General features: G+C 37.3%; 4 protein-coding genes across 6 annotated transcripts; 2 read left to right on the top strand and 2 right to left on the bottom strand.

Moving 5' to 3' along the window:
* Positions 1-260: 260 nt before the first annotated feature.
* On the bottom strand, positions 261-2,459 carry LOC139195818 (uncharacterized). The gene is made up of 3 exons (XM_070821483.1): positions 2,312-2,459; positions 1,947-2,138; positions 261-1,271 (listed from the first exon to the last, which is right to left on the bottom strand). Exons 1-3 carry the CDS (start codon positions 2,328-2,330, stop codon positions 937-939), a joined length of 546 nt encoding a protein of 181 aa, XP_070677584.1. The 5' UTR covers positions 2,331-2,459; the 3' UTR covers positions 261-936.
* A 418-nt stretch (positions 2,460-2,877) lies between these two features.
* Positions 2,878-7,805, bottom strand: LOC103434779 (allantoinase). Its single transcript, XM_008373134.4, has 14 exons — positions 7,542-7,805; positions 5,972-6,065; positions 5,734-5,854; positions 5,553-5,626; positions 5,357-5,470; positions 5,187-5,272; positions 4,907-4,966; positions 4,564-4,712; positions 4,358-4,484; positions 4,116-4,271; positions 3,878-3,988; positions 3,686-3,796; positions 3,453-3,551; positions 2,878-3,318 (listed from the first exon to the last, which is right to left on the bottom strand). Exons 1-14 carry the CDS (start codon positions 7,626-7,628, stop codon positions 3,190-3,192), a joined length of 1,518 nt encoding a protein of 505 aa, XP_008371356.2. The 5' UTR covers positions 7,629-7,805; the 3' UTR covers positions 2,878-3,189.
* A 1,886-nt stretch (positions 7,806-9,691) lies between these two features.
* LOC139196571 (uncharacterized) lies at positions 9,692-12,032 on the top strand. 3 transcript variants are annotated; one of them, XM_070822817.1, is made up of 5 exons: positions 9,692-9,872; positions 10,315-10,368; positions 10,774-10,877; positions 11,344-11,382; positions 11,515-12,032. In XM_070822817.1, the coding sequence occupies exons 1-5, from the start codon at positions 9,797-9,799 to the stop codon at positions 11,521-11,523; spliced, it is 282 nt and encodes a 93-aa protein (XP_070678918.1). In that variant the 5' UTR covers positions 9,692-9,796; the 3' UTR covers positions 11,524-12,032. The 3 variants fall into 3 exon arrangements, with proteins under 3 accessions (XP_070678918.1, XP_070678916.1, XP_070678917.1); XM_070822815.1 differs by having other exon boundaries at positions 9,698-9,872; positions 11,471-12,032; XM_070822816.1 differs by lacking the exon at positions 9,692-9,872 and adding an exon at positions 10,111-10,216 and having other exon boundaries at positions 11,471-12,032.
* A 1,491-nt stretch (positions 12,033-13,523) lies between these two features.
* Positions 13,524-19,161, top strand: LOC103408851 (general transcription and DNA repair factor IIH subunit TFB2-like). Its single transcript, XM_008347669.4, has 15 exons — positions 13,524-13,979; positions 14,433-14,600; positions 14,710-14,778; positions 14,935-15,028; positions 15,215-15,315; positions 15,437-15,482; positions 15,573-15,632; positions 16,163-16,231; positions 16,660-16,743; positions 16,859-16,942; positions 17,078-17,163; positions 17,548-17,638; positions 18,154-18,234; positions 18,464-18,538; positions 18,625-19,161. The coding sequence occupies exons 1-15, from the start codon at positions 13,867-13,869 to the stop codon at positions 18,766-18,768; spliced, it is 1,365 nt and encodes a 454-aa protein (XP_008345891.1). The 5' UTR covers positions 13,524-13,866; the 3' UTR covers positions 18,769-19,161.
* Positions 19,162-19,438: the final 277 nt, after the last annotated feature.

The raw sequence follows: 19,438 nt of genomic DNA on the forward strand, positions 1-19,438 counted from the left end.
CCACGTAAATGATACGGGGCCGTTGATGTATGTGCGTCTGCAATCATGCATCAACCGATGGAATTACCTTACTGAATGATAGATTAGTTTCTAATTTGATATTAATTTGGGAGATATTTGGTATGTTTCTTAATTTTTTGTATCTAGATCAAGAAGTATAAGATGATGTGTATGTGGGTTACGTCATTTGTTGAGGAGAGATTTTTTTCTACCTGGAACATAAGACGATACATTACGTGTTATAATATAAGTAGACGACATTGATTGAAAAATATATTGTTCTTGTCACTGAAACAACGACAAAAAATGATTCAAAATTGAATACAGAGCTAAAATACACCACTCTAATCAACTTAGTTGTCATACTTAGGTTTGCAACTTTTTATTTTGAACTATTATTTGTTCAAAACAATTACAAACAACGCACGTAATTATCTGATCACATAAACACCCTGATGCCCTGGTTTCCATAACCAAATGCATCTTGATTTGCTTGCTTTCCCGTAGGTTTGCTCAACCAACTGCCATTTTTATGCCATTTTTCACTGGAACAAACTCATCTGCGTGCTGATTTTACAGTATAAAAACCCTAAACATGAAGAAGAAGAAGATCATAGGCAACTAAGTAGCAATTGAAGATGGCAACACCAAAAAAAAAGGCATGCGTAGCTTATTTGCTATTACTTAGCTGGGGAGTGAGCTCTGCTCATAGGGCAATTAGTATTGGCAAGGATAAAGCTGTACTAGTTGACAGGCCAGATTCCCTTGGCTTCGGACAAATCGGAGGAGGGCTCGGAGGACAAATGGGATGAGGCATCGGGGGAGAAATGGGAGGTGGACTCGGCGGGCAAATGGGAGGAGGGCTCGGGGGACAAATGGGAGGTGGCCTCGGCGGGCTAATGGGAAGAGAGCTCGGGGGACAAATGGAATGAGGCCTTAGCGGGCAAATAGGAGGAGGCATCGGAGGACAAATGGGAGGAGGGCTCGGCGGAAAAATTGGAGGACTTGGAGGACATAGGAGGAGGGATTATTGGAGGTGGTATTAATTTCAATCCAAGTTTTGGCGGCAGAGGTGACCAAGGCAGTGGATATGATAGCGGATAAGGTGTTGGTAGTTGTGGTGACCAAGACAGTGGATGTGGTGGTGGATATGGAGGTGGCAATTGTGGCGGCTAATGTGGTGGAAGTGGCGGTGGTCATTGTGACGGCCAAGGCGGTGATGATGGTGGCATGGGCCATGATCAAGGCGGCCAAGGCTTCCCCATCCCTGGCTAAACATATATATCTTGTGTAATAAGCATCATTGTGTAATAATGTGTGTCACAAGCATTCAATAAAACCCCCAAAACCTGTGACAAAAAAAAAGTGTTTTGCAGCTATTGCCCTACTGTTGTAAGGCCTTCGCCCGCTAATTTTATTGGCGGAACTTAGAGATTGGAATGTGTTGATGCACAAAATCGGAAGGTGTTGGAACAACGTAAATTCGATAGTGAATCATGCAAATGTCCAAGAACACAAAGATGTATCGTGGTTCACCCCAATGTTTGGGCTACGTCCACACAGATGTTGATTGTATTTCTCTGTAGCTGTATGTATGGTTTACAAGCTCAAGGGGAGTCCCCCTGAGGAAGAAAGTGTTGTCTCTGAGTTGTTTGAGACTTGTATGTTTTGGGGTATCCCAGAGTCTGATTTGTGAGGGGGGAGGAGTCATCTTTTATAGAATAAGGGGCTCCTCCTTTTACATGATTATGGGCTGAGTAATGAGGCCCAAATGTTGAGGCCCAATGTGTCAAAGTCTGAGACCCAATATGTGTGGTACCAACAGACTGAAATTGCAAACGAAGATAAACACGGTGATCAAATGTGTTTCGTGCCATTAGGGATCACATAGCACGGCAGAGCCAGTGACTCTAATTTTTTCACAAAGTCTTTGTTTAGAAACTCACCAGTTGGAAAACACTTGTCGTTCGAATTTGATTCGCTTCCGGTGCACGGGATGCTGGGGATTCGCGTGCACAAACCCATCTGAAACATCACTCCACAAACTTGTCCATTGTCGTCTTCGCGCCTAGTCGCCCTCGCCTTGTGCACTGGATGAACAAAGCTCATAAGGCCTGTTCCACTTGCGAATATCCAGCCTGTTACACCATTTGAATATGCAGCCTGTACCACTTGGCATCATTCAAGTACAAAATGCTTCACAAAACTAAAGCAAAATCGAAATTGTTATTAAACGTTCCTTGATTTGTGTACTTTTTGTGTTTTATGGTGGAAGAAAAATCTACAAATTGTGATCTTTGTGTGCGAATACCTGCATTTAGGAAATCCATATTGTGTCAAATAGTATTCACATCAATGCTAGTGGGAGGGAGTCCATCAACCAAAAGAATCCCCCAAGAACTCACCGGAAAATACAAGCCGGAGTCTCATGTTGTTAAAGGTGCTCCACTACATGACAGACTAGACAGAAGGAATGTTATCATTCCTTTACAGCTAGGTTAGCATGTGAAGATGTATCATTATCTGGACAGCAAGGACACATGCATCGTGGACAGCAAGGTCACTGCATGTGTATTCTGACTGTTGCAACATGGACAGCAAGGATGCCACTTCTAGTCCTTTTGTTTATTGCATGCGTGTGTAATAAGATGTATATAAACTCTGCTGCAATTGCAGCAGAACATGTATAAAAAACATATATTGGATCCAAACTTTATATGTTCAAGCTAAGGTTTCTGTAAAACATAGGAGAGGAGATTGCAGATTAAGATTTTACAAAATTGTGAGGGCACTTCAACCCCGCTTAAACCGAAAACTGAGGGCACTTCAATAAAACGAAAACTGATCAGGGGCTAATGTAAAATATACATGACAAGCGAAAAGAACGAAGCTTGATTATTACCGCGGATAACGGAGTGACATGATAAATTGGAATCACTCAGACAATGAGCCGAAAAATTTGTGTCATATATATGAGAATCGAGCTCACATGAACTATTTCGTAAACGTAATATGACAGATCTGGGAAACAACAGGCTATACGTACACTTAAACCCTAGAGAAGATGGATGCCATGAACAATATTTAACCATGGCAGAGCCCTACATGAACAAGATTTGATCATACAACCATATATACAAGAGAGTTTTGTGCGATTCCGCTCGCCAATTGGCAGTTCTTATTTCATTCTCAGCTTGCCAGAATTGGAACGCCGCAGACTGCGGGAGCATGTTTCCCCTCTTCGAAGACAAGGTTTCCTCTTACAAATGTGGCTGCAACTCTTCCGGATAACTTTGTCCCCAAGTAAGCTGAAATACCCTACAAATTGAAATGTAACACAGGAGAGTAAAATGCTTGCTTGACGCAATGAACTCCGATAACATAGAACTGGTTCAATAGATTAAACCGAATGCATAGGGGATCTTCAAAATATGATCAAGAAAAATGCGTACTGGGTGTTTGACGTGCATGGGGAATTCATCATCGAGGTCGAATTCCACATCTGGATCCCATACTACGATATCCGCGTGATTCCCTACTGCAATTGCCCCCTGCAAATTATAATTTAATTAGTAATGACTCTAATGAGACATGTTTAAGTTTTTCTTGGTGCATACATGTAATGCACCAGCATAACAATATCCGTGTCTGCGGGAAACTTGGCTAAAACTGATGATAATTCCACCTTCAATTTTTGTCCAGCGAGCCTGGCCGGCCTTTCGCTCCACCATAAAGCTAACTGTTGTAATGTCACTCCATATTTCTGGCCATATGACCATGTCACAGGAAGAACAAACTGCAAGTGCACCGAAAACAATGTTGGTTAGTCCTGAAACAAATCGCAACCTTTTACATTTGAAGGCAAAAGTATGCCAACCTGCAGAGATGATATGCCACCCCAAGCTTTCAAAAAGTCTCCACCGTCGAGAAGCTTAAGTTCCGGCATGGTTGGTGAGTGATCAGAGCTTAGCATGTCAACGTGTCCCTCCTGAAACAAAACATCAAAAGCCAAATGAAATCAATTTGACGGTAAATAACCATCATCTTTCCATCAATTAGAGTAGTTTGGAAAATCACTTTGTAAGGAGGTAGGCAAACAGAAAATAAGTACATACCAACAAAGCCTCCCACAGTTTTTCCTTGTTGGCTGCATCGCGGATGGGTGGAGAACATTTGAAACGCGTATCTCCATCGGGAATCTCTTCGGCTGAGAAAGCTAAGTAGTGAGGGCATGTCTCAACAGTTAAACTATCACCGCCACTTTTCGCTTCCTGCAATAATGCATAAAAAACACTTGCATTACCTATCGGAGAGAATAATAAGACGCTCTATAATCCGCACTAGTAGAAGACTATACCTTAATAAGATCTAATGAAGAGCGCGAGTCTGACAAGTGAACAATGTGAAGATGAGCTCCTTCTGCCGGGCCACCAATCCTTGTGTCCTTTGTCAAGGTCAAGAGATCCTTAATTGCTGCCTCTTCCCTGTTTCAAAAACAAAGGAAACACAGTTATCGTGTGAAATTAGAACGAGAATTTAGCATCCACACGAACAATATCTTACCACGAAGGTGGCCTGGTCTTGAGATATGTTGAATAAGAACGAGGATTGTTACTACCATCTTCAACTCCCAAGTTGCTTTCGAGTTCTTGTTCTTTCTCAGCATGTACAAGTAAAGGCCTTCTGTATTTCGCTAGTACAGACAGTCCCTCCTAGTGAACAAGTAATTGAAAATACAGATTTTTAAAAAACGTCAGAACTGCGAAAACAACATTCATCTCAAGAAGCCAATGGCTGCAGCAATACAATCAACAAATAAGATGGCGATTATTTTGTTCTAATTTAATTGCAAAGTAAATTATATGTTTTATGTGATAGTGGGAGGGATGAATCTCATGAAACAAACCTTAATGTGACTGGCATTTGTCATAGGAAAGTCGTTGATCCCGGATGGACACATAAAAGACTACAAAAATAGACATCGAAAAATTCATTAGACGAGGATCATAAACATCTGCACAGTTTGCGGGTAGAAAACTGTTTCCTAAAGCAGGAAGACAGCAAATTTGGTCCACATTAGATCGACACGATGTTTGAATTAGTTGGTTAGAGCGTTCCTTGTGGCACAAGAAATGTAATGGAACAGTGCTCTCTCTAGGCACAAAACTCACTACTTGAATAGTTACCTTTAGACCAAGAACGCCGGCATCTAGGAGGTCCTCGAGAGCAGATGCATTGAACGCGTTTTCAGGAACAAGCCCTCCCCAAAAGCCTGTTCACATTGTATTTAAATTTAAGCCAGTTCTTAAATATTTGAGTATAACTGTATCCCCAACACATAGTTTCAAGTTCATACCAACATCAACGTAAATTCTGCTCTCGGCGGCCTTAATCTTGAGTTCCAAAGTCTCTCTGGAGACAGTCGATGGGTCACTATTCAGAGGCATGTCAACCAATGTTGTTATCCCACCTGCAAGAAAGCGAAAAATAAATCTTCTCGATTTTACTAATCGATGAAAACAAAAGAATGCAGCAGAGTTACATAGGCACACCAGCAGCAGCAGCTTTAGTTCCGGAAGGAAATCCTTCCCATTCAGCTCTTCCAGGATCGTCGAGATGTGCATGCCTGAAACCAATACAAACGACGCGTTTAAGCTCAAATCTAAAACCCTAATTACCTTCGTGACGATGAAGAAACAGATCGAAAAGACAACTGATTTTGTCGTAACTTACACATCAATCAGGCCAGGCATGACAACGGCCTCTCCGTAATCAATCACATTTTCCGACTTGATCTTCCCATGCTTTTCCTCTTCTTTAACAATTGAGGCAATCTTCCCATCCTTAATCTCAACTGCACATTTCCACATTTCTTAAACGTAATTATTTGGTGCTAAACCTCGTGTCCGCCCGCTCTTGGACTCGAGTTATATCATTCTTCTTCGTAAATTAGTGTAAAATATCGTCTTACCTGCTCCAGAAATAACCCCTTGAGGTGTCACAATGCGCTTGCTGGCGATCCAATAATGTTGGAAAGGCAGCAGGCTGCAGTTTTTCGGATATTGCTGCAAAATAAAGGGTTTTGATCGAACTCCGTCAAAATGGCGGACGTTGGCAATTTCAAACACAACACATTACACGATTTGAAATTCAAACGAAAATATAGTCTGACATGCACACGAATAATACTGTTTATATAATATTATGAACATGATAACTTTTTTCTTTTCGATGATAAACAGAAGGACGATACAACACAAATACAACACATAATGTCCATAACGTTTCTGTAAATAAAAATTTAGTGGATAAATATTATATACTAATTTCACGTCAAAAAAAGAAGTGATGTCACCAAAATTTCTTAGTGGAATATTCTTAGTGGGGTAGAACGTAGGACAGCATAACTTCTCTATCATCTATTATTTGACAAATTAAAACAAGTTCATATCACCCAGTATTTTAAAATTTCAGATCCACTTGTCCACTATCAAAACAAAAGTAAACAACAAACGCAATTTGGAATTATACACCGACTGACGTGTCGGAGTAGGATTCTCTCTCACTTTTTTTTTTTTTTCTCTCGTTATAAAGAAATCAAACAAAAAAATATTAACGTGACTTAACATGATTGTTGACGTGATTTAACTTTCTCTCGTTATAGAGAAATCGAACAAAAAAATATTGACGTGATTTAACGTGACTGTCCAAATAAAAGGAGACTGGAATGGAATGGAGGAGAATTTGGAGGGAAAAGATGAAGTCAAAGAAGTATAACTCAGAATCAACACGGTCCTTTAATTGCAATGATTTTTCTAAAAGAAAATAGTGTTTGGTTGATGAGAAAAATGCAGAGAAAACGTCTAAGGAAAAACGGAAAATTCAAGTCTCTAGTTTTGATTTTTCTAGTTATCAAAAACCATATAAATTAAAAAAAAAAAAGTTTAGATCGATAAATAATATCGTTTCATAATTATTTGAATGGATTAGACAGGAAAATAATCACCATAAAAATTCATACAGTATATTTCAATGATTTTCTACACAGAGAACACAGTTTGGTTGATGAGAAAATGAGCGAAACAAACGAACAAATTGGAATCATATATATAAATTACAAAATTCAAAAGTATTTCTTTGCGCTCCCTATTTCTCGATTGCCTTAAGCATCAGCATCAAACAAAAATATAAAATCAACCCACCCAGAAAAAAAAAAACAATAAAACAAAAATATCAAAGAAGCATCCCTGAGAGTGAAGAATAAAAAACAGTAATACGCTGCAAGTTTCTCCATAAAAATAGTGTTTGGTGGGCGAGAAAAAAAAAAACAAAATTTATCTAACTCTAAATTTTCCAGTATTAACAGAAAACCAGTAACTTAATAACATTTTTACATCATTAAAATCAGTAAAAAATAATACGTAAATACAACCCAACAAAATAAACAAATGAAAAAGAAAAATAAATTACATGAGACAAATGAAAAAGGGAAAAAAATCCAATTAAATTACATGGAACAAAAAATAAATTTGTTATCAGACCTGGGAGGGATACTGGAAATAGAAAAATAGTAGGAAAGAAGCGATCAGTGTAAGCACCGGCAATATCCTCCATTGCAGCGCGTCCATTTTTCTCTCTCGCTCCTCTGACTGCACAGTGCAGACACTGTCAAACAACAAGTGCTCTCTCTCTCTCTCTCTCTCTCTCTCTCCCCCTCTATTTATGCAGATTCAACGCACCAATAGGAGCTCCTGTTGTTGGAAAATGATCCTCTCCAGATTCCTTCTTTTTAATCTACCAAATCAGAAAATTCGTGCTATTAAAATTTGATTCAACGATTACAGACAAGATTCACTTTAAAAATTATAATAACTTCTGCCGTTGAATCAATTTTCAATGTCTTGGATTTTCTGATTTTATGGATTATGAAGCCAGTGGGATATGCGCACGTAGGGTGTAGATATACGACAAAGTGGGGGAGTGCACCTTAGGGCTGTCCATGTGCCCTGTAAGGTTCATCTTTGAAAGGTAATTACGGTCTAATAGTATTTTTTTTAGAATCGTAAGTGATAGGTTTTAAATTTGATTATTAAAAAAAACGAACCTGAATCATAATATTACTAAGATGTTTGAGGTTTAACTTATTATTTTTATTTTAGTATTAATAATATCATTTGTTAAAAAAACAAATACCACCCCGTGATTTATTCCTGAATCTTGATGCCTGGAGCCTGATGCCTTTTGAACAAGTGGACTTTGTCCTAACAGGGGTGGGGTACCCGTGTCGTTTGGGAGCAAGATTCCTGAATCCTGATTGCCTTTTCAACGGGTACGCTTTGTCTCATCAGGCGTGGGCCCTGGGGTACGCGTATCCTCTTCTTATTGCTTCCCATTTTTCAGTTAGGGGCCTAGGGCCTGCGTTGTCAATTTCCTCTCATACCTTCGAGATTATGTTGAATACATAATTAAGTTGGTTAAAGTTTTCTGAATAAACGATATTATTTATATTAAAAAAATAGAAGGATGAGCTTGGCTTTACATAATATAGTTTAAATTTATCTTTGACGATAATCGAATTACATTATTCTAATCATTATTATCTTATCGGATTGTAATAGTGTTTATTGATGACATTAACAAAGGCTTGTACATTAAGAATATTATTAATATTATTGTTCAACACTCTTAAGAGCCGGTAATGTTCATCATCATATTTATCACTGTTAGATGAATTTAAATTTCAAGATCTATATAGCGGATAAACACAAATCTCGAAATTTAAACTTATCCAACGGTGATAAATAAGGTAGTGAACACTATCGATACTCGAGAGTAGTGAGCAAAACTGCACATATATACATTATGAATTAACGTCACATTAGACAAATGAGACTAGAATTATTAGTTAACTGAATACTAAAGAAATAATTCTCCAATTTCGTCCACGTAAATATACACTGTGTTCATCTCTCTTTCTCTTTCCACCCTTTCACATGTACATTATTTTATCCCTTCTTACACAAGTTCTATTTGAATTGTGATTGTTTGAGATTTTTGTGTACATTGGCGTTTGTCATATTGACAAATATATGAATAATTTCACTTTCAAAGAAGAACATATTGACATGACACCAACCAAATACAACTTCTAGAGATTTCACTCTATATTGGAATAAAATCTAAAAAGAAATGATACGGGTTGGATGAGTTCCTTTTAGATTTTGAGTTTTTTCTTTTTCTAAAAATATTGTTATTGACACTCTAAATGAGGTTCATTTGGATGACTTGATTCAAGTACGGTCCACTTACTCATTTTTATCTCTCATATACTATTCTTAATTTTTGACCGTCGGATCGAAGAAGATCAATATATAAATAATTTATTCAAGAAAATTACATGTTTACAAAATACCATCTTAATTCATCATATCTGAGATGTGATGTGGTTCCGAAGGATGGACTATATATAGACAATTCCAGTAAGATTTCATAACCAGAAGCACCCCTTGTTTCAAAGAGAGGAGGACAAGTTATTAACATTTTAATTGATGATCAGAAACAAATTGAAAGCTGAGCAGTGGTAATTCTAAAGATTTCTCCCGAAAAAAAAAAAAAATCTAACAAGGATGCGTGTAACACTACTTTAATCCTATCACACATTTTTCATGCGTTTTAATTTACCACTCCAGTCTAACTTAAATTACAAAATCACCCTCGATTGCCTTTCCCCATTTTCCCACCGCTCCATTTCAAGAGAGCAGGATCCTGATCAGAGGCCGAGAGAAAGAAGAAGAAGATGACACCGCATCAATGGGGGTCTCCGTGCGGCCACCAATGCACGCACAAGTACGCAGCTCTTATGCAGATTCCATGTAAACCCATTATCCTCCACACTCGCTCTGAAATATTGCTTCCTCCTGAATCTTTGATTTCCTTTATTTCTTTTGATTTTCGTTTTCGTTTAATAATTTCAAATTTTTTTGCTCTAATTTTGACCATTTCGCTTGTTTTCTCGCTCGAAATGATACTGATATCAAAATTATCGCGCTGTTTATGTTAATCTCGTGTTGGGTAATTAACGTAGGTGATGAATTGCAGAGTTTTTCGACCCCTAATTTTGATTTATGTATTTTGTACGATCAGTTTTGACCCAATTTTGCGTTTTTAGTGGCGGAATTTTCCTGGTGAATTGGGGTTGGAGTAATGTTTGCTTTAGGTACAAGCAAGCACCGGAATTTGTGTTTGAATATTGATTGTTTAAAAATCTGGAACTATTATTCTGGCTTACTGTAAATTGTGTGTTTTTCCCTGTAGGGCGAGTATTTTGCAAAAAGGGGTGCGATACAGATGGAGAGACTTGGGAAGAATGTGAGTATTAATTTGTTCTTCAATTCAGTTTTCGTATGAACATACTTCGATGAGAATTTATGTTCTGGTTGTTTGGTTTGGTCTTGTTCTTTTTCCATTTTGAATTTCGCTTTTTGTCACCTTGATGTTTATGGACACATTACTAAAATGGCATTTCTAAGAACCCATTGGCTACCCATAGAGTACGGACTTTGTTTATGCTGTGGGAAGTTCCCCATCTGCATTAACTTTTGGTTTGTGGATTAGCTTGGCTCTTATCGTTTCTGTATCTGAAACTTGATATGGAAGTAGACTATTGGTTTAGAGTTGGTATGCTACTAGATCGAGGTGGGGTTCCGTCCATAAGTAAATTATTATGTAGTTGGTTAAATACTTCAAGTGATATAGCGAGTATATATAACACAGGCTTGGAGGAGTGCAATGAGATATGCTATAAGGATCCTGTCTTAAAGGACCAGCAATGGAGTGCTTGCATTGACCGTTCTCCCGGAGTTGACAGATACTCAGAGGTATGTTTCCCTCTATAGTTTCTTCTTAGCATGCTAATGAGTAATGAGTAACATTTTCGATGATAATACGAACACATGGTAATGTTTATTAAATCGTTATCGCCTCTTGTATCTTCTCAAGTCCAAAAGTTGTAGTCACTAATGGCGGTGTTGTTCACTATACTAGCCTCATGATTCACTAATTTTTTGTAATTTTGACCAACCATGGGCATTATTTTTGTATTGAAGGTGAAAAGTAGGATTATTTATGCTTTAAACAACTAGTTTTGTCCAATGATGGCCATAAGAAAATTGGTAATTTGGTACTATCTGATATAGCTAAATGCCCCGTGATTTAAAATCTTGAACTTAGTGAATTTGAGTGGAAAGGTTCATATGGTTGCATATCATCATCGTCCTAAAGCATGGTCCTGATTCGATGCACATTTTTTCAGACGAGTTATTGCTGATCCGATTCTATGTGCAGGAGTGTTTTCATGCTTGTGTATCTGGTTGCGGCTTCAAGGTTAGTCCGTTCTCAACCCCGTAACGTTCTGGTTACATTTTATCTAGGATGAATATTTAGAAAGTTATAAAGTTCCTTGATGTCGCAGTTTGATAAAAATCCAGACATAGCTGATAAAGTTCGTCCAAACAGGCCGCCTAAGCCTCCCCCTGTTGAAAAGCCACCCGCCCACCCTGCTGAACCCACGGCAACGACCGACGACATACTTAGCACTTCTGCATAGTGAGAGACAGACCTAACTATACTACAAAATGGATACATTTATATAGTTAGTTGATAGTTTGCAGGATTTAATTTTCTTTTTGCTATTTATATGCCCTTCGCGTCAACTAACATCCAGGCTTCCAGATTTTTTGACTGTAGACTGGATCCCCATTCTATTGTACTGGAGTTGGAGACGATTTGAGATTGAGATCCACTTCGGATCCCTATGTCTGAAGCTCACGGACCGAGAGAATGGACCACTTAATTTCATTCCTATTGGCCCCCATTAATTCATCACATTGACCCACTTTACAAAAACTCAAAATTTGAACGGTTTGGATCTCTCGGTTTATGGGCTTCGGACACAAAGATTTGGAATGGATCTCATTCCATTTAATTGTTATTGATATATTTGCAAGTTCCATGGTAGGAAAAATGTTTGAGAATTTGTTCACTGTGGATTCGTTTTTGATCGAAGTGTAGAAGTGGAGAAGCCAAGCTGCCATGATTTAGGGGTGGTTTGGGAGTGAGGTGATTAAAAAAAAAACACCCATGAAAAAAAGCTGTGAGGGTTTTAGGCGTTTGGTAAACTGAAAAAAAATGGCTTATTTTGGAAGCTGCTGTGAGAATAAGCTGAAATCAAAGGAAAAAGCTGAAGCTGTTATTTGCAGCTTTGGAAAACTGGCTTTTTTTCAAAGCACACGGAGCTACAGTGCTCCTTTAATGAAAAGACCCACTATCAGACTGCTTTTTTTTCCAAAAGCACTTTTATAAAAAAGTTTACCAAACACTCTGCTGATTTAGTTCACAGCCGCATATTCTCACAGCACAGCCATTTATTCTCACAACAGTTTTTTTTCAAAGTACAGCAATACCAAACCAGCCCTTAGTTGGAGTAGATGAGTCGGTAGATTTATGTATGTTGAATGAAGCAAAAGATGTCAATATTTTATTTAAGTTGAAGGTAGAAAATAAGTTAGTCACGAGAAATGTTTTTCCTCGATCACGTTCTACTTCCAATTTGGACCTCTATTTCTTGCTTCAAATTAGATGCAGCAAGTTATTTTTACTCCAGTCCAATCTCAAGCTCCTAGCGACCAAACGAGACTCAAAGGTATATTATTAACACAATGTGATAAGCGGTGTCACACTGAAAAAAATGAAGCATAGGGTTCATGAAATATACCCAAATTATAGTAAGTAGTTTAGTTATTGCACATGAAGTAGTGTTTTGTCCTGGTTGAGCATAATTATAGGGTAGTGCTATCATTTTAACACCCCTTTTAATTTTCAACTGTCGGATTAAATAAATTGAAGAATATTAATGATAAAAAATTAACAAGGATGTGTGAGAGGTAAAAATGAGTGTCTGAGTAGCACTATTCCTAATTATATTAGCCGTCCTAGACTTTGGTTTATAGTAAATTGTAGTAATGATTTTTTAACTTTAACTCAATTGAAGCAATGATCTCTCAACTAAAAATCCATTACCACTGGTCATTAACTCATCAAAACATGCAACTATGGTCCCTCAACTAAAAATTCATTATCATTGGTCCTTCAACTTTAACCCAATTCAAGCAATGATCCCTCCACTTTAACTAAATTGTAGCAATGATCCTTCCAACATAACTCATTTTGACAAAATTATGATGAAGTTAATGAAAATGACCATAGCTACACATTTTGATGAGTTGAATGAGCCAATTGTAGCAATAGTCCTTCCAACATAACTCATTTTGACAAAATTTTGATGAAGTTGATGAAAAGAACCATAGCTACACATTTTAATTAGTTGAGGGAGCCCAATTGTAGCAATGGCCATTTCAACATAATTCATTTTTACAAAATTTTTACGAAGTTGATGAAAATGACAATTGCTACAATTTATTCCTTTGGTTTATTACTCCAAAATTAAATGATGGTTCAACAGAGAAAAATAAGTCATGATTCAATCCAAAACGCCGTCGTATAGAGAAAAGGCGCGGTCGTATGAATAGAAGCACATCGAAGAAACCAGAACAAACGTACCAAAAAGCGAAGAAGATCCGGCGATCTTCAATCATCGGAGAAAATCACATGTACGACGTCACTTTGTCGACCTTCAGTCACACTCCCACTGAAGACACAGAAGCGTGCAAGAAACACAATCTGAAAATTTGTACCCTAGAATTTAATTTCAATTCTTAAACCCCTGTTTGGAGGTGATTGATTCTTGAAGCTCGGAAAAACCCTAGAATCTCAGAGCGGGTCAGAACCCCCGATTGGATTGGATAAAAGATGCCTCAGGTGAGGATCATCGCGAAGAATTTCATGGACATGGTGGCCGCCCTGCCCGCCATGAAGCTCGACAAGCTATACGAGAATGCATTCATCTGCGAAGCAATTCTCAGGTCTCCACCTTTTCTGCTTTTCTTACTTCAATCTTTCTTCGCTTTTGCAATGTCGAGTATTAGCTTTATTTGCAATTTGTGTTTGTTGATTGGGTGCATAGGGAACTAGCTGAGCCTGTAGTCTTTGATGAGTGAGCAAGTGAATAATCATCTTGGTGCAATTTTCGGGTCTCGGTTTTCTTTGTCATTGCGGCACATTAGCTTTGTTTTTGGGTTCTTTTGTGTGTGTTTTTTATTAGTGCATATGAACGACTCTGTGATCTCTATGCACTTTGATCTTTGATGAGTTAGTTAGTGATAATCATGTAGCTGTAGGTACAATTTTTAGGTTTCGAGTTGCTTTCACGTATTGGTTTTATTTACTTGTTTATTTTGGGTTGTATTTTAGTTTATGTTTGTTGATTAAGTGTATATGAACTAGCTCGGTAATAATCATAGAGCTGCAATTTTCAGGTCTCTGCCACCGTTGGCTAAGAAATATGTCTTGCAACTGTTGTGCATTGAAGTTCCGGTGACTGCCAAGTCAATGGAGGAGTGGGTGCTTCCTGATGGGGTCTCGAAGCATAGAGTTGCAATTGATCGGCTGATTCAATTGAGAATATTTACTGAAACTGTGGACAGGTGATTCGAGCTTTTTTTTTTTATGGTTTTCCAGAACAACATTTTAAATTTGATGCTGGGTGGTATCTTTATTTTATTTATATTGTTTTCATTTTTGACTTTATGACAGGAAGAGGGAAACAACCTACACACTAAATCCTATATTTCAGACTAATCTCAAGAAGCTTCTGGTACACGGGTGAGTTTTGCGCCCCCTACTTACTTCTATTTGTGTGTATATGAGGTTTAGGGATCAAAGTAATTACAAGATAGTGGGTTATGCGTTTATGTATAGGGTTTACTCATGCAGAAGTTTCAGGGCCTCTGTTCATTATTTCACTTTTTTATACTGCAGTGTAGTTTTGCCGAGAGAACCAATGCCTTCAAATATCACAGTGAGGCTCCCAAGCTTGGAGGATCTTCAGGCTTTTGCCCTAGAACAATGGGAGGTATGGACCCATGCATCTATTACCTTTTTGAATTTATGATTCTGTTTTTAAATATTTTGTGTGCCTTTTGTGTACCGTGGTGACTATGATGTATAGTTGTATATTATTATTTTTTATAACTTCTTATTGTGAAGTTTTATAATTTAGGTTTGCTCTTCTTTATGACTTTCTATCATGTAATATCAGTGTTTCTTGCTGCAACTTATCAACTCATCTCAAAGTGAGAGGCCATCGAACATCAGTTCGTCTATGATGAAAACTTTCCAGCGGGGTCTTTTGAGTCAAAGGTCCTTGCTTTTGTTATTAGTTTTTCCTGCTACACAAGCCTTTCTTTCTTTTGCACATATGAAAAGATTAACATTGCATCTCATATCTGATATCGGGGTTTTCCAATTTCTGTTTGTACAGGGATAGAGAAGCTCCAAGATTAACTGACAGTGGTTTCCAGTTCTTGGTATGCAAACCGCTTCAACTGCTTGCACGCAGCATGTTTGATTTCTCTTAATTCTTACTCGAAATTATTTCTGATATGTGAATACCACAGTTGATGGATACAAACGCGCAACTCTGGTACATCATCAGAGAGTACATCTCTAACTCGGAGGTATGGATTCATTACATTATTAGTTGTAGGTTCCTTTCCAGACCATTAACCTGATATTTTTTGCTTGTCATTACTCTATACTCTGAAGTCAGAGCTTCTATTACGGTTCCAAGTATTTTATCAAGTACTAGAAAAGGAAAATGTGGAACTGATTTATGATCAAATGTTGCAGAACGGTTTGAAGGTTTTTCTTTCTGGGGCTTAATGATTCATATTGTCAACCAAATCTTTTTAGCGTTTTTATATTATTGTGTGTGTGTGTTCCTATGGTTTAACTTATCAAGGGAATTTAATTATAACCATTTGGGCAAACGAAATAAGGAAAATTTTACCTAATGTGTTTCCTTGAGGACTCGAGTTAGAAGTTGAAAGTACAATGTGACTATGTTGTTTGTGATGTTGACCATTATCATACACTAAGTTATTGAGATGAAAATGATAAGAAAGTGCAACTTAAGTTTTTCTTCTCAGTAGCTGTGTTCAAGAGTTTTATCTTATATCTCATCTCTCCTCAATTTTATTTGTTGCAGGAGCGTGGGCTAGATTCTGCAGATTTGATTTCTTTCCTGCTAGAACTTAGTTTTCATGTTACAGGCGAGGTATTGGTTATATGCCTTTGTATACATGACTATTCTTTTGCAGTAGCATGTGCTTTATTGAATTTCCCCATATTTTCTTAGGAAAACTAATGAAAAGGGCTTGAAAACTTTGAGTTTTAATGATAAGGACAAAATAAAGGGTAAAGTGAATAGTACCAGGATTGACTTTTTAGTGTATAAATGTGGTTTTTCGTTAAAGTGAACAGTACCGGGTGCTTTTCGTTAAAGTTCCCTATTTTCTTTTGTGGCTAATATTTTTTTTTTCCAATTGAAACATAAATAGTGTTGCAGTAAATGCTGCCATAAGAACTTTTGATAGAATTCAATTCATTATCTTTTTGTAGAAAGCGTTTCCTTCCACATGGGAAGTTTGTACCTGGAATTTTTCTCTCAACTCTTGATTCTATTTTTTTTATTTTGTGTGCAAGGCATATAACATAAATACATTGAATGAGAGGCAGAAGAATATAATCAAGGATCTTGCAGATTTGGGACTGATCAAACTTCAGCAGGTTATACTTTTCTGATTTATTCTTGGTTGTACATGTGCTGATAATTTCCCAGATGATAGTTTAACCATATCCTAACATCAAGTTTAATTTGCTGCCTTTTTGTGTACTTATCCAGGGAAGGAAAGACAGTTGGTTTATACCTACTGAATTAGCTACTAATCTATCAGTTAGCTTGACAGACTCATCATCGAGGAAACAGGTATGTTATTTGTACTCATGCTAGCTTTGTCGCAAATTGGTTATTCTGCAACTGATTCTCTATCATCAAGAAAACTGGAGTGCATTCCATGGCTATACATGCTACTTACGAATTGTTTACTTGATTTTTGTTCAGGGATTTGTTGTTGTGGAAACAAACTTCAGACTCTATGCCTACTCAACATCTAAATTACATTGTGAAATTTTACGTCTTTTCTCAAGGTATATGTTGACCAATTGGTCGATCAACTGCCTTGTACAGTTTGCAGTTTCTGTTTTCTTTTAGTCATGAGACACATGAAATAATTATTGCATGCTGTTTGAATATCCTTTTAATTATGGCCTAGAAATTGTTGAAAGCACAAAGAGATGCATATAAGAAAGATGGTAGAAGAAAATCAAGCTGAAGGCTTATAAATGCATTTTTGGATCTCCTGCCTCTGAATTTTCTCGTCCTAGGGTCAGGGGGGAGAGTTAGCATTTAGCTACAGTGGGGGTGTCATTGTTTTGGTTGTGTTGGTATACAATACTTCTTGTTCTTTTTAATTTCTGAGCTAAGTTTTTATTAAAATTCTTACTAAAATTTTCTTTTTCTACTCTGTGCAGGGTAGAATATCAACTTCCAAACCTTATCGTTGGAGCAATAACAAAAGAAAGTTTATATAGTGCTTTTGAAAATGGCATCACTGGAGAACAGGCAAATATTTTCTTTTTGTTACTCTACTTTTAGTTTTTCAGTATAAGTCTTAAGTAATTTTGGCTATACTTAGTCCTCCTCAAGCTGTCTGAGAGTCGTGGGAAAACGATGGTATACTTAGTTGAGATAACTGCCGCAATTCTTGTACAACAAATGAGTAGAAAGATACAGCCTTTCTAGGGATGTTTTGCTTCACAAGCTTAAAAATTAAGATGTTCTTCTTCAGTAGTCTTTCTTGGCTTTTTCTCCGTCTAGCCCTTATGCTTCTTTATGCAGTAGATTTTTAGATGACCTTCATTTTAGTTGCTATTTTTTCTCTACAGTTTAGGGTTTTTCAGTTCTTGGTTTACTGAGCGTATATCCCCGTGTGCTTATGGAAAAGGCTTCAAGTGCTAGTACCTATCTTTCTGTATGCACACACGCACATCCTCCCAAGTCACATGGGAGAAAGGGTTGCTGAAACTGTTTCTGGAATGTTGGAAGTCTAATATTTTTTTATATATTTTTTTTGGCAGATAATTTCTTTTCTTCAGCAGAATGCACATCCACGCGTTGCAGAGAGAGTACCATCCGTACCTGAGAATGTCACAGATCAGGTCTGATCCTTCTCTATCTTCATATTTGAATTCAGCAAAATATTTGAGAGTTCAATTTGCTTGACTCCGATGGAGAAAAAAATGTCCAATATCAAGCTCATCTATGCTCTTCTATAAAATTAAATATAACAGAGTTCTTTGAATTGGATAGTTTTTATTATGTTATGTTGTAAGCGACTTCCATGCATGTTGGTATTCTGACGTTTTCAAATTCACTCGTATCTGGCAGATTAGGCTGTGGGAAACAGATCTGAATAGGGTTGAGATGACTCCAGCTTATTATTACGATGAATTTCCAACGAGGGTGACAATCCGCTTTCCAAAATTGATGCGTGTATATTGTTTTTCGTTGTTATCATTTTTCTAAGATCTTTCCTTTATAACTGCCAGGAACTCCTCGAGGGTGCGTCTGACTTTGCGCGAGGCTATAATGCTCTGCTGTGGGAGGATGTAAATTCGAAAAAGATGCGTTTAGTGGTCAAGGCAGAAAACCACGTGCACATGCGAGAATATCTTGGACGTCAAAGGCAGTAAGAGGCTGTTATCGGTTAACAAATTCCGGCAAAGCTCGCAGCTGCGGAAAATGCTCGGTCTAAGATCCTTGGAGCTGTTACATATAAAAGTTTTGTTCTTATAGCTGGAATTGCTTGCAAAGTCATAACTCTTTGGGAGTTTTAACTTTGCATGGCAACCGCAGTGGAAAATTGCAGGATCAATGCAATTTTCTGCGCATATCTTGGCTGTATATATCTACACACTACGATATGGAATATGCAATTTTGAAATTGCAATGTGCAAAATCGAGCTGGATTTAGACTGGTTGACATGATTTTACGAACCGTCGTGTTCGGTTTTGGAATTGGAGCTTGTACCAAAGGATATTAACGGTTGCTTATTAAAACTTTGGTAGAATTATCTTCATCGAAAGCGATTGTTTGAAGAAATTTTGAAATTTTATTCGTTCACTGTTAGTTTGATAATTATTTCGTTTATGGGTTTTATTGCTGTAGATAGAGAAGAAGAATAATGGTCGAAAGAATTTTAAGTTATTATATTTAATTAAAATTTAGTAACGGAATGGTTATTACTTTTATTTCTTTCATCAAGTTGGTATTTTGTGTTTTTAATCCTATCCTTTTTTGTTTGTTTTTTAATAAAGGAAAATGAAAAATAAATTCAAATAGCAAGGGAAAGAAAAATATAA

This window comes from Malus domestica, chromosome 05, assembly GCF_042453785.1.
Source record: "Malus domestica chromosome 05, GDT2T_hap1".
NCBI classification, from domain to species: Eukaryota; Viridiplantae; Streptophyta; class Magnoliopsida; order Rosales; family Rosaceae; genus Malus; species Malus domestica.

Coding starts and splice junctions, on each gene's coding strand:
- LOC139195818 (XM_070821483.1), bottom strand. Junction 1,272..1,946: donor CGACAAGTGTTTTCCAACTG/GTGAGTTTCTAA, acceptor ATATATGTTTAG/CCAGGGATGGGGAAGCCTTG.
- LOC103434779 (XM_008373134.4), bottom strand. CDS start 7,628: ATGGACGCGCTGCAATGGAGGATATTGCCGGTGCTTACACTGATCGCT. Junction 5,471..5,552: donor AACTAAAGCTGCTGCTGCTG/GTGTGCCTATGT, acceptor GCTTTCTTGCAG/GTGGGATAACAACATTGGTT. Junction 3,319..3,452: donor CCATGCACGTCAAACACCCA/GTACGCATTTTT, acceptor TTCAATTTGTAG/GGTATTTCAGCTTACTTGGG.
- LOC139196571 (XM_070822815.1), top strand. CDS start 9,797: ATGACACCGCATCAATGGGGGTCTCCGTGCGGCCACCAATGCACGCAC. Junction 10,878..11,343: donor GAGTTGACAGATACTCAGAG/GTATGTTTCCCT, acceptor TTCTATGTGCAG/GAGTGTTTTCATGCTTGTGT. Junction 11,383..11,470: donor TATCTGGTTGCGGCTTCAAG/GTTAGTCCGTTC, acceptor TTGATGTCGCAG/TTTGATAAAAATCCAGACAT.
- LOC103408851 (XM_008347669.4), top strand. CDS start 13,867: ATGCCTCAGGTGAGGATCATCGCGAAGAATTTCATGGACATGGTGGCC. Junction 15,483..15,572: donor ACAGTGGTTTCCAGTTCTTG/GTATGCAAACCG, acceptor TGAATACCACAG/TTGATGGATACAAACGCGCA. Junction 18,539..18,624: donor ACGATGAATTTCCAACGAGG/GTGACAATCCGC, acceptor TATAACTGCCAG/GAACTCCTCGAGGGTGCGTC.